This window comes from Lepidochelys olivacea (assembly GCF_965140295.1).
Source record: "Lepidochelys olivacea isolate rLepOli2 genome assembly, chromosome: 1".
In the NCBI taxonomy this organism is placed as follows: domain Eukaryota; kingdom Metazoa; phylum Chordata; order Testudines; family Cheloniidae; genus Lepidochelys; species Lepidochelys olivacea.
In genome coordinates, this window is record NC_140411.1 from 288,920,204 (window position 1) to 288,932,616 (window position 12,413).

Here is a 12,413-nt window from a genome sequence, read left to right on the forward strand (position 1 = left end):
ACAAAGTATTGTCTCCAGCCAGCAAGTAGAAGGAAGGGGGCAGGGGGGGAGGAGGTCAGGCAAGGATATTCTGGAAAAACATTACAATAGGGAAGTGGAACATACATCTAAGAATTGCACAAAATAATTATTGTTTCATTTTAATTTTGTTGTGAAAGCTCAAAGTCATCTCACCAGCTTCTCCAGGATCATCCTCACGCAACAGAACAGCGCTCATGGTGACATCCTCTGTCACACTGCACAGGTCTAGGTTTGTGAACATTCCTGTATGCTGAGGTGTGAGTGCAGCTGTCCAATTGCTGTCATCCAACTAAAACACAACAGAGAAAAATAAAAGCAATTTTACAGTCAGGAGAGCTTTAAAGCTTCTTCATTCGATGATTATTTCTTATGGATACAAACAGAGTAGCTCTAGAAATTAAAAACGACTCAGCTTTTAGATATGACAGATTTGCCTCTAAAAAGGTAGAAGTCTGGATGTACATGATTTTCTAATCTAATGAGAAGGATGCAAAATTTCACTCACTCTTAAAATACGTATCCTACTCTCTCCCTAAACCTTATTATGTCAAACCTTAACTTGGACTGAAGTTTTAAGTTGTCCGAAGTGGGTGAAAAGCAGCAGAATAATTTTAACCTACAAGCAACTTAAGACAGCTGTGTGGGTGGGTGGGTGTGTGTCACAGAACAGAGCCAAAAAGTGTCATAAAAAACAGTTTGAATTAAAACTGTTCATTGGAGTTTTCAAAGCTTTAGGTAAGGTTACAAGATAGAACAGCAACAAAATGAAAGAAAGTGTACAAACTAGGGGTGCCGATTAATCAGTTAATTCACGCAACTAACTAAAAAAAATATTAATCGTGATTAAAAAATTAATCATGATTAATTGCATTTTAATCACACTTAAATAGAATACCAATTTAAATTTATTACATATTGTTGGATGTTTTTCTACATTTTCAGATATATTGATTTCAGTTATAACAGAATACAAAGTGTACATTGCTCACTTTATATTATTTTTATTACAAATATTTGCACTGTAAAAATGTTAAACAAAAATAGTTTTTTAATAATATTTTGCAACAGTGGCTGCAATTAATCACGATTAATCTTTTTAATCGCTTGACAGCCCCAGTACAAACATGGACTAAGGAAAATACTTAAGTTTGATGGGACTTTTGGTTATTTCTGTGGGAACATGTGGTAACTTACCCAGATGAGCACAGCAGCAAGCCGGCTGAGAGTGACAGAGACTGGAGCTATCACCACCTCACCACAATGACAAGCATCCTAATAATCATCACCATGACTACCATCACCAACACTACATGCTAGGTCCCAGTGATTTGCCATTTGTTTTTTTCCCTGACCCTGAGGGATATTCTCACTGAACCAGTGAGGACAGGGAATCGGACATCATCATCTTCATGGCAGTATGTTAAGCACCTCTTGAAATGTGAATATAGGTCCTTGCTATTCTCCAACCTGTTTTTCAAATTCCACTCCCACATTATTCCTCCTGCTTCTCTTCTATCTTTGCCTTTTTGTCTTCTAGCCATATGTGGAGGGAGGGATGAGACTCACTAGTTTTAAGTTTGAAGGACAGACTAAATAATTTAGAAGACTGTTGTCTCATTTTTAAGAGACTTTGGCAAGTGAGAACTTATGCTTCAGTCACTTTCAGTTGGGCGTACTGAAAGTTTTCCCAGACTGATCTGATATAATCAGTTTAATTCAGACTACAGTCAATCCCTCTCTTCCTTTAATAGTTTAGTTGTAAATATGAAACATGTTTTGACAAGAGAAGTTTATGTATCCAAAACATTTAGGGTTGTTTTGTTTAAAAAAAAAACTTTATATGTTGTGTGTTTAATTAAATTCTAATCATCCTAATGCAGCTTGATACAAATCATGAGCAAAAAGATAATAAATAAGCAATATTACCATTTTCTAACATTAAAAATGTACAATTAATAGGAATCTGAAAATATTAAGCAATATAATTGCTTAATAAATGTGTACAGTATATTGGTATTTTGCTCCTACGTAGCAGAAAGATGTACCAACTCCAGTGTAAAGGCTCTATTTAGTTATAAAGCAACAAGTTTTAATGGTTACATTAACCATTTTGAGAAAGCACCTTTCTTTAGAATATAACAAATACAAATAGAAAAGTTGATTAAAATTGAGGATTTAAATTGAGGTTTTCAACTTGGTGATTTAAATAGCTCTGGTTAAAAGCAAACCACCCTGCTTACTTCAAAACGTATGTGAACACAGTAAGCACTTCTACCTTTTCATAAGATTCATATGAGCGAAGAAGGGAGAACAACATGCCCTATAATCTTCATACCGTAGACAGATGGCCAAAGAATCCAGGAGTATGCGTAAATTGAGGCGATTTCCCTCCTGTTCCCAGGATGGTCGACATATCTAGCTGCTTTGTGGAACCTCGTGTTTGTGGAGTAACTGAAAAGCAAAACAATATTTTTCTACAAAGAAAGTTTAAGGCTATGGAGCTCTGTTACCAAAAAAAATCAGTAACCGAGATTGTAAATATACTTATGAAGTCCTACATTCAGTTAACTAAGGAAGGAGCTAAACTGTTTCTCTCTCAAAGTTTAGGTAACATTATCTTTACTATTATTTGGGCTTTATCAGCATGCCTGCTGCTACACAAAAAGAAACACTGTCTCAGCCCAAACAAACTTTAAGACAATTACAGAATAAAGTGTTTGAGGTAAAATAGAATAGTGAGAAATAAAAATATAGAAAACAAAACATTTAGTGTTTGTGTAATCACGAACTACAATTTATTATACATGGAAGTGGAGAAACAAAACAAAAAACAACTTACAGAACTGGCGAAGCAATGACCCTGGAGTTCGGGGAACTATCTGGCCTCTTGATATTCCATTACCAAGACTGTCATCCAGGGATGCAAGAACTGGTGGACACGTTAAGAAAATGTGCCCTAAACTTCATCTCAGGTCTACTACAAAATTACTGAGAGTGATTTATATTATAAATGAACCATCTCTGCTAATAGCATCTTTAGAAATCCTTAAGATACCATAAGGAATGTACATCTAGTCCAGTACAATTAACAAGGCTAAGAGATAGTCCCTGTTAGATAAGCTTGAAATATTTACCACAGACTTAATAACTAGAGGACTACGGTTAAGCCTACTAACCTGAGGTAGATACTGAAGATGAGTGTGCGGATGGAGGGAGACTCATGGTGAGGGGTCTAGGAGAAACCCTCTGCGAAGTATTCCAGACCCACTGCTGCTGGAATCAAGGAGGGTATTAGTATTACATCAGCCTTTGGCTAGAACGTATCTGCTTAATCTGAAGTTCCACCCCCCACAGAAAGAAAAAAGGAGCTTTCTACATCTGCTCTCTAGTCACCTAAGCCTGCTAGTTGCTTTGGAGAGGGTGGGGAAGAAGAATTCTCTACTTCTCTACCTTTTCCTCAATTTGTTTTGTGGTTCCTCCTACTCAATACATAACTCCAGTGTGTGATTCCTTCTAGATTTGCCAAGCAGCATGAAACTCACATGATTCCTGTCAATTTCCCTACTGGTTTCCCTGTTCTTCAAAATTCTGAGAAAGGCCAGCATCTTGTTAGTTTTATTCTGTAGTTGCTTAGGAGAGCTACCAGCAACAGCAGACATGCTGGACTCCTTTGCTCTCAGTTTCAGGAAAATATTACTGCATTAATTCACATACAGAAAATTGTGCTCTCAACCATAAAAAACTATTTTTGAAAGCAAACCCTTACATTCTTCAGAAAATGATATCTTATGCCCATATACACTCTTGCATAAGCTTCCCATCTATCATGTATAAATTAATTATTCAATCACTGATCTAAGTATATTATGAAAATAACCTAGAATATATTTTGAAGTTTAAAATAAACTTAACAGAGGAGCTAGGGGAACTCTACAAGACAAAACACAACTTATTGCAAAACTGTACTCCAATAAATAAACAATTGTCTTTCAATTTAGTCCTAAAGAATCACTTGGAAAAGTTCTGCTAAACAGGCAAGGTGGTATAGTATGCTGCTAAATACACAATAATATTCATTTTCCAAATGAAACTAACCTGGATTTTCTAGTTTCACTAAGAATTCTTAAAAGGGAGACTTAACTGAGAACCAAGTCAAATTAAAAATAAAACAAAACGTGGAGTCAAGATGTTTTAGGAGCTTCAAACACCCCAAGCCACCCAACCAATCTTGGTACTTGTAAAACAATCACATTTTTATATTTTTTAAAATATCTCCTTCTTCCTCTATGAAAACCTCCTGCGAACAATAGGAAAAACTGAAGGACTACATAGGGGAAACAATGAAACACAAATTGCTGTTAGGTGCACAAGCAAATTAACTGAAAGAGTAAAAAAGTTTTCCCCAAACTCTTTCAGTTATAGACAGAAGTTACTTTTAAAACAGTAGGTATAAAGATCTCAGAAATCAGATTTTTAACGTACACTTCAATGTAACTTGTGACTTCAAATGTGTATAAAATTAAAGGAATATGTTTTACAGCACTCTTCAACTGACAAGAATTCAATTTTTGGAAAGCCTTCATTTACTATAGTCAAAACCATGAAAAGTTAACTGCTGCATTCAGCAATCACAATTTTTATACCCTTTAAAACAGGCAGAAAAAAACCTTGACAGGAAAAGGATACTAGAAACTCTTTTTTTAGAGCTCTGTTTCCGAGTAGGCCTGATCACATCTACATCTTGTGGGGATGACATCTCTCCAAATTCATTCCTACAAAACAGGAATATAGTTGCTATAAACAAACATATTCAGATTACATTTCCCAAAAGGTTGAGAAGAGTAGCCAGTAACTGTATGGCACTAACTCAAAAATCCAATTAAAAAGAAAAACTAATATCAAAAAAAGAAAAACTTAAAAACTGGAATTCCAAATACTGATATCTATCCAGCAACAGAATTTTTTAAGTAAAGTCTAGTGGAGCACTTGGTTCTCATAATGCTGTGGAGGCTGCAGCGTTAAAGCCAGGGTGGTCAAACTTACTGACTGGCATATGCGGCTCGGACAATCTTCATAAGTCTGAGAGCCAAGGCACACCTGCTGGGGCTCAGGGGTTCAGCCTTGCAGGCAAGGGGATCTCAGGGCTTCAGCCCCATAGGAGGTGCTTGTCAGGGTTTGGGGTTTCAGCCAGATGGGAGGTGCCTGTTTGGGCACAACATTTCAGCCCCGCGGTGGGGTGGTGGGGCTTCCGCCCTGTGGGGACAGAGGTCTCAGGGCTTGAGCTCTGGGAGGTGCCTGCCGGAGCTCTCTATACACAGCTAACACCTGGGAGCTAAAGGGAGGGGCCAATGAGGATAAGAAGTGGGCATGCCTGGGGGGGGGGCATGACTGGAGCTGTAGGGGGGGCTGACCCTTTAAATTGTGCCCCTCCACTTCAGAGGCAGATTAAGTTTTCACAGGGCTCTGGGCCAGAGCAAGTGGGGGCCCTTCCCCACCCCTTCCACCTGCAGTCCACCCGCCTCTCCCCTCCAGTACTCCTGTCAGGGAAATAGGGTCAAGGCACAGGGGTTTGCCCCACCCAGCATTCCTGCTGGGGAACAGGGGAAGCCCCCATGCCCCAACAACAGCACCAGGCAGGCGGGCAGAGCAGGTCAAGCTCCCCTGGGCCCCGACCCCGTTCCCTGGCAGGAGCACCGCGCAGGTGGCGGAGCGGGTCAGGAAACGGGGCCCCCAATTAGCCAGGGCCCCTGAGCACAGGCCCCATTGGCCCAGTATTTAATCCGCCAATACCCCACTCTCAGCAGGCACCAGTCATCTCTGGCAAGCACCTAGCCCTGCCACTCCACTGTAGGACAAAAGCCCCAAGCTCCCTCCCACAGTCTGGCAAGCAGAGAATGGGGGCGTTCCACAAGCCACACTTTAACTGTAAAAGATCAGCATAGGGCTTGCGAGCCACAGTTTGGCCACTCCTGGTTTAAGCCATTAGCCAGAGTACTTTGAGAAAGTTGTGCAAAAAGCTTTAACATGGCACATTTATGCAAAGAATTTTTAAAATCTATTTCTTACGCAAATGTTCTATATAATAGAGAAGCTACAGATTGAATACTAAAGTAACTTTAATTGTTTTAGACTGTTTCCTCTTCAAATGAATATATAATTTTTTCTTAAACTCTACAAGTCAGAAATTGAAACTAAGACCTGGTCTGCACTATGAAATTATTTGTGTGGATTATTTACACCGCTGTGCAACATAGTTATATCAACCTAAGGGCCGGTGTACACAGCACTATGTCAGCAGGACAGCTTCTCACACCAACATAACTACCACCTCTCGAAGAGGTGGAATTATTAAGCCAACGGAGAGCAGCAGCCATGTCGCTATAAATTTGTAGTGTAGACCTGCCCTAAGCTGCACTGAACCCTCTCTCTAATACTAATATAGGCAGATGCTAGTCTCTTTTATAGTCAAAATTAGACTGGCTATCCTCAGCAAAACTGAACAAATTTGCCTGAGCTTACAAATCTTGCTGATCTTACAGTACAGCAGTTTTTTCTGGGTCAGTTTAAGCAAATCAAATGTGTTCAAGAACTAGGAAGTTTAAAATAAAAAAATAGTGAAGTGATCTGACTTCTGGCATGTTTTCCTAGATATTTTGGTTCAGCATACGTCCAAGAAGTTGACCAGTGTTTTGGGGAGAGAATGATTTAGATTCCACTTTCAGTAGAAATCTTGTACAGTGCTTAACTCTACATATTTCAGGTTTCAGAGTAACAGCTGTGTTAGTCTGTATTCGCAAAAAGAAAAGGAGTACTTGTGGAACCTTAGAGACTAACCAATTTATTTGAGCATGAGCTTTCGTGAGCTACAGCTCACTTCATCGGATGCATACCGTGGAAACTGCAGCAGATATTATATACACACAGAGATCATGAAACAATACCTCCTCCCACCCCACTGTCCTGCTGGTAATAGCTTATCTAAAGTGATCATCAAGTTGGGCCATTTCCAGCACAAATCCAGGTTTTCTCACCCTCCACCCCCCTACACACAAACTCACTCTCCTGCTGGTAATAGCCCATCCAAAGTGACAACTCTCTTCACAATGTGCATGATAATCAAGGTGGGCCATTTCCTGCACAAATCCAGGTTCTCTCACCCCCTCACCCCCCTCCAAAAACCACACACACAAACTCACTCTCCTGCTGGTAATAGCTCATCCAAAGTGACCACTCTCCCTACAATGTGCATGGTAATCAAGGTGGGCCATGTCTAGCACAAATCCAGGCTCTCTCACCCCCCCCCTTCCCCCCCCAGGACACACACACACAAACTCACTCTCCTGCTGGCAATAGCTCATCCAAACTGACCACTCTCCCTACAATGTGCATGGTAATCAAGGTGGGCCATGACCAGCACAAATCCAGGCTCTCTCACCCCCCCCCCCCCCCCGGGACACACACACACAAACTCACTCTCCTGCTGGCAATAGCTCATCCAAACTGACCACTCTCCAAGTTTAAATCCAAGTTTTCTTTTTAACTCTACATAGGCTCCAAAATATCTCATGTCCATGGGGTTCCTAATCTATGTGGAAATCTGCCAAGGCTACAGAGCCCCAGAAGTCAATTTACATACACTGTGTAGCATGGAGCTTAACAGATTTTACATCCAGAACAGACTACCATCTAGTCCAGGGGAGGGCAAACTTTTTGGCCCGAGAGCCACATCGGGATTGTGAAACTGTATGGAGGACCAGGTAGGGAAGGTTGTGCCTCCCCAATCTGCCCCCTCGCACTTCCCGCCCCCTAATTGCCCCCTCAAAACCCCCCAACCCATCCAACCCCCTGTTCCTTGTCCCCTGACTGCCCCCTCCCAGGACCCCATGCTCCTAACCACCCCCCCAGGACCCCACCCGCTATCTGACCTCCCTGCTCCCTGTCCCCTGACTGCCCCAAACCCTATCCACAGCCCCGCCCCCTGACAGGCCCCCCAGGATTCCCACATCTATCCAACCCCCCAATCCCCATCCCCTGATCGCCCACCCCAGAACCTCCTCCCCAACCAACTGCCCCCTGGAACCTCCTGCCCCATATTCAACCCCCTCACTCCCCACCCTCTTACCATGCCACTCAGAGTGGCAGGAGCTCACAGCCGCGTGGCCCAGCCAGAGCTGGCCACGCCACCCAGAGCGCTGCCGGCATAGTGAGTTGAGAGTGGGGGGGAGGGGAGACAGCAGGGCAGGGGGTGGGAGCTAGCCTCCCCAGCCAGGAGCTCAAGGGCCAGGCAGGACAGTCTTGTGGACCGGATGTGGCCCACGGGCCATAGTTTGCCCACCTCTCATTTAGTCTGAGGTCTCGTACAACATAGGCCCAAGAACCTCATCCCATAACTTCTATTTGAGCTACGGTATATATTTTAGAAAAATATCCAGTTTTGATGTAAAGACTTCAAGAGATACAGAATCCAGCATGTCCATGGATACATTGTTCTTTTGATTAGTTATCTTATTTTTTGCTGAAGCTAGACAAACTCAGACTTCCAACCCCTGGATATATTGTACCTTTTTCTGACAGATTAAAGACCCATCTATCATCAGATGATTCTTTCCTATATAGATATTTGTAGGCCATGATCAAGTCACCTCTTTACCCTCTCCTCGATAAACTAGATTTAACTTCTTTAGCATCTCACTGCAAGGCAGATTTTCCAGGCCTCAAATTATTCTAGTAGCTCCTTTCAGAGTCCCTGATTTGCACAATACAGACCTCAATTCTTGGTCCTAAATGTATGGTGTTGCATAAAACGGGATCCAATGGCTTGAAGTTGAAACTAGACAAATTCAGACTAAAAATATCCCCATTGTTAAAAACGTGCGCAGTAACTGACCATTAGAACAATTTCCCAAGGGTTACAGTGGAATCTGTAAGAATCTGGAAGACTGGATATTTTCCCAAAAAGATATGCTCTAGTTCAACCGGAGCCACTGGACTTGAGGCAGCAAGTTTTATTTGGGAGAAGTCCTGTGGCCCGGCCCAGGTGACGCAGGAGGTCAGACCAGAGAGCACAACAGCCCTTCCCGGCTGTATAATCTGTTCTGTTCACATGACACCCCGGGGTCAATTTAACTGATCTGCCCCCCACCGTTATTTGCTGCTCCCCCAGCGTTTGCCATCACGCCAGAGAGCCTCCCGGGGAAACCTGCGTTGCAGGGGGCGGGACTGTGAAGAGGCCCCGAGAGCCGGTTCCCGCAACGTTTCGAGGGACAGACCCCCCCGCTCCCCAGACGGCTCCCAGCCAGCAGCCGAGGGGGAAGGGCCGCGCCCGCCCCGGGCTCCCTGCCGCTCGCCAGCTCTCACGGGCTGCAACCCCACAGGGGAGGCGGGAGGGGCGAGCGCCAGGGCGCGGAGCCCCCCGTGACAGCGGGCGCAGCGCGGCCCGGTTGGGGCCTTCCCTTGCCCCGGGCCCCGCTCGGCTGCCGCGCTCACCTCTCCATGGCGGGGGGCCCCGGCCGCCGCTTCGCTCCGGAGTCTCCAGCCGGCCCGGGCGCTTTCCGGAAGCGCGTGGGTTCTTTGAGCCGGAAGTTGAACCAGACCGGGTTTAGTCAGGGAAAGGTCGCGGCTGCATTGCGCACGCGCGTAGCGGCTGCGCGCTCGCTTTTGCGCTGAAGCAAGGAAGGCAGCGCGAGCGTCCCGGCCTTGCGCGCTCACGCTGAGGAGGGGGTGGGGTCGGGGTCCGCCCCTCCCCCTCCATCGCCCGCGTCGCGGTCGCGGGGACTGCACACAGACCCTCCCGGGTGCGCGCGGCCGATGCTGGGGCTGGCGCCGCCCAGCGCCGGGCTCTGCCGCGGGATTCCGCCCCTCGGAGCAGCCTGCGCGCCCCCTGCTCGCCCGGCCCAGCCCCTGCCCGGTGTTAGCTCCGCTCGCCCGCTGGCGCACAAGCGTGTGCCCGCCTTCTCCGTCCTGCCGGCATTTCGCTCCTCGCAGCATCCAAGCTGCTCGCTCGCCAGGCTGTCCGGCGCCTGCCTCCGCTAGGCGCTTCCCTGCGGAGCGCGACTGACAGCAGTGGCGGCTTCAGGCGCCAAAGCCACCGGAGGCTCGTTAATGTCACCCAGCTGCTGCTTCCTGACCCTGGGGGGAGCGCGAGCAGAGGCGCTGGAGCCGTGCCGAGGGCGGCAGGGCGTTACCTTTCCACAGGTGGAAGGTTCTTTCCAACCCTAAAGGCATGGAATACTTCGTCTATTAAAAAGAAAAGTTTCAGAAAATTATCACCAGCCTATGTTAGGGAAAGTCTCTTACTCATCACCCACAAGTGGGAGTTAGCAGCCTTTGCCCTCGATTACTTTATGGAAGATTAATGCTGCTTCAAGGAAAATACTCCCCTGCTGAAGAGAAATTAATTGGTAATTCTGGCTGACAGGTTCTGCCCACAGCTAGGACAAAGAAGTGGAAAAACCATGAACTAGTGCTGGAATTATAATGTATATAGGGGTCTTACTATGACACTAATTTAACCATAAATTCCTTTATTAAACCCAGAGGCCAAATGTGCTAAACATGCTTTAATAATAACCAATTTACTACATCCAAACAGTAACAAAACAGTTATAAGCATTTGATCAAGATACTTAAAAATGGGCTGACCCCAGTGATTCTTAGACACATATTGGTCAGCTCCAGCTTGGTCAGGCAGGTATCAGCAACGAATCCTTTAAGAGTTTACTTTTAAATGCCTTTTAACAAACAAGTGATGTCATTGCCAATTATCAACACCAGTTAAAAAACAATTTGAGACAGTTCACCCTTCGGTCCAGTTATAAATCTTGTCCAGATTAAAACCCCTTTTCTTTTTACTCCTCAAGGGCATTCCTCCCTATCTTTTCCCCTCCTTCCTGCTGACCAACAGTTTTTCCATTGCACCAGGGTTCACAGAGGCCCTAATTTTTGAGGCAACACTGATAAGTGGGGTGGAAAGGGCCATGTTGGTTCCTTCTAAGATACTCTGGCTATGTCTACACTACACACCTTAGCTGTGCTGCTACAGCCGTGCCGCTAAAAGGTGTGCAATATAGCCACTCTTTGTCGGTGGGAGAGAGTGAGGGCCGACAAAGCACAGTCCGCACCCGCGCTTTTCATCCGTAAAACTTGTATAAACTTGTTCGGGGAAGTGTTTTTTCACACCCCTGAATGACAAAAGTTTTATTGATGAAAGTGCAGTGTAGACAAAGTCTAAGTCTTATTTAAAACCATCTGCAGTCACCCCTACTGGTCAGAACCCTTCTTCTTAGAAATTTCCCATGATTTCATTAGTTATTTTTTGAACCAGACATTTTCTCTACTTCATTCCTTCTGGCCTTATGACTCTACTTTCAAGGCCTTCCTTTTTCTTGCTAGTCTGGGCCTTTCTTTACAACACACATATTTCCTTACCCAAATTTAAGCTAACTTAATTCTTTCATTTCATATTTATTCTATAACTGTGGTTTCAGACATTTCACTGGAACACACAGCAGTTAATTTCTGTCCTCTCATTCCATAAGTGAGGGCTAGGAGAAAGACTTACCAGTCTATATATTTATAGAGGAGCTCTATTCATTACAGACCATTTCATGAAAGTTACCAGATATTATATTTTCTCAGACCTGTTCAGAATTCAGTGACATCAATCTCCTTCCTTATAGTTTGTTTATAAAAAGACATAAACAGTAGAAAACACCTTGCTTTGTTTATTTTAATTGTCCTAATTGTTGATTCCCTTAAGACAATCCTCCATCCTCATTGGAAAACATGATTTATAATAGAATCAAGAAGAACAGGAGTATTTGTGGCACCTTAGAGACTAACACATGTATTAGAGCATAAGCTTTCAAGAAGCTCAATCTTTTTATCTTGAAGAGTAGGTTAAGGGGTGACTTAATTACAATCTATAAGTATCTACATTGGAAACAAATATTTGATAATGGGCTCTTGAATCTAGCAGATAATGGTATAGCAAGATCCAGTGTCTGGAAATTGAAGCTAGACAAAATAAGGCATACATTTTTAACAGAGTAATTAACCATTGGGACAATTTACCCAGGACTGTCCATCACTGGCGATTTATAAAGATTGGATGTTTTTCGAAGATATATGCTCTATCCCAAACAGGAATTATTTTGGGAAATTGTATGGCTGTGTTATGCAGGAGGTCAGATGAGATGATCACAGTGGTCCATTCTGGCTTTACAGTCTAGGAATCCAATTTACAGGTAGCGTATGGGCAGTGGTAGTACCCGTACCATCTTCTCCCCCCGCCCCCAACTGCTCCACCAATGTATCTCAACACCCCAAGGCAAGTCAACATTCAGGAGTATTCAGCCCTTGCCTTTTTGATCAGACTGCTGAGGAGGAACGTA

The 12,413-nt window shown here is 44.1% G+C and overlaps 1 protein-coding gene across 1 annotated transcript in view; it reads right to left on the minus strand.

Annotated features, from left to right (window-relative positions):
* NUP107 (nucleoporin 107) overlaps positions 1-9,626 on the minus strand; it is a 48,768-nt gene extending 39,142 nt beyond the window's left edge. The window contains exons 1-5 of the mRNA XM_084642648.1: positions 9,508-9,626; positions 4,708-4,793; positions 2,861-2,950; positions 2,357-2,472; positions 175-310 (exon numbers count right to left, since the gene is read on the minus strand). Of these exons, the coding sequence (XP_084498774.1) occupies positions 175-310; positions 2,357-2,472; positions 2,861-2,950; positions 4,708-4,793; positions 9,508-9,515 (436 nt within the window). The 5' untranslated portion in view covers positions 9,516-9,626. The remainder of the gene's footprint in view (positions 1-174; positions 311-2,356; positions 2,473-2,860; positions 2,951-4,707; positions 4,794-9,507) is intronic.
* Positions 9,627-12,413: the final 2,787 nt, after the last annotated feature.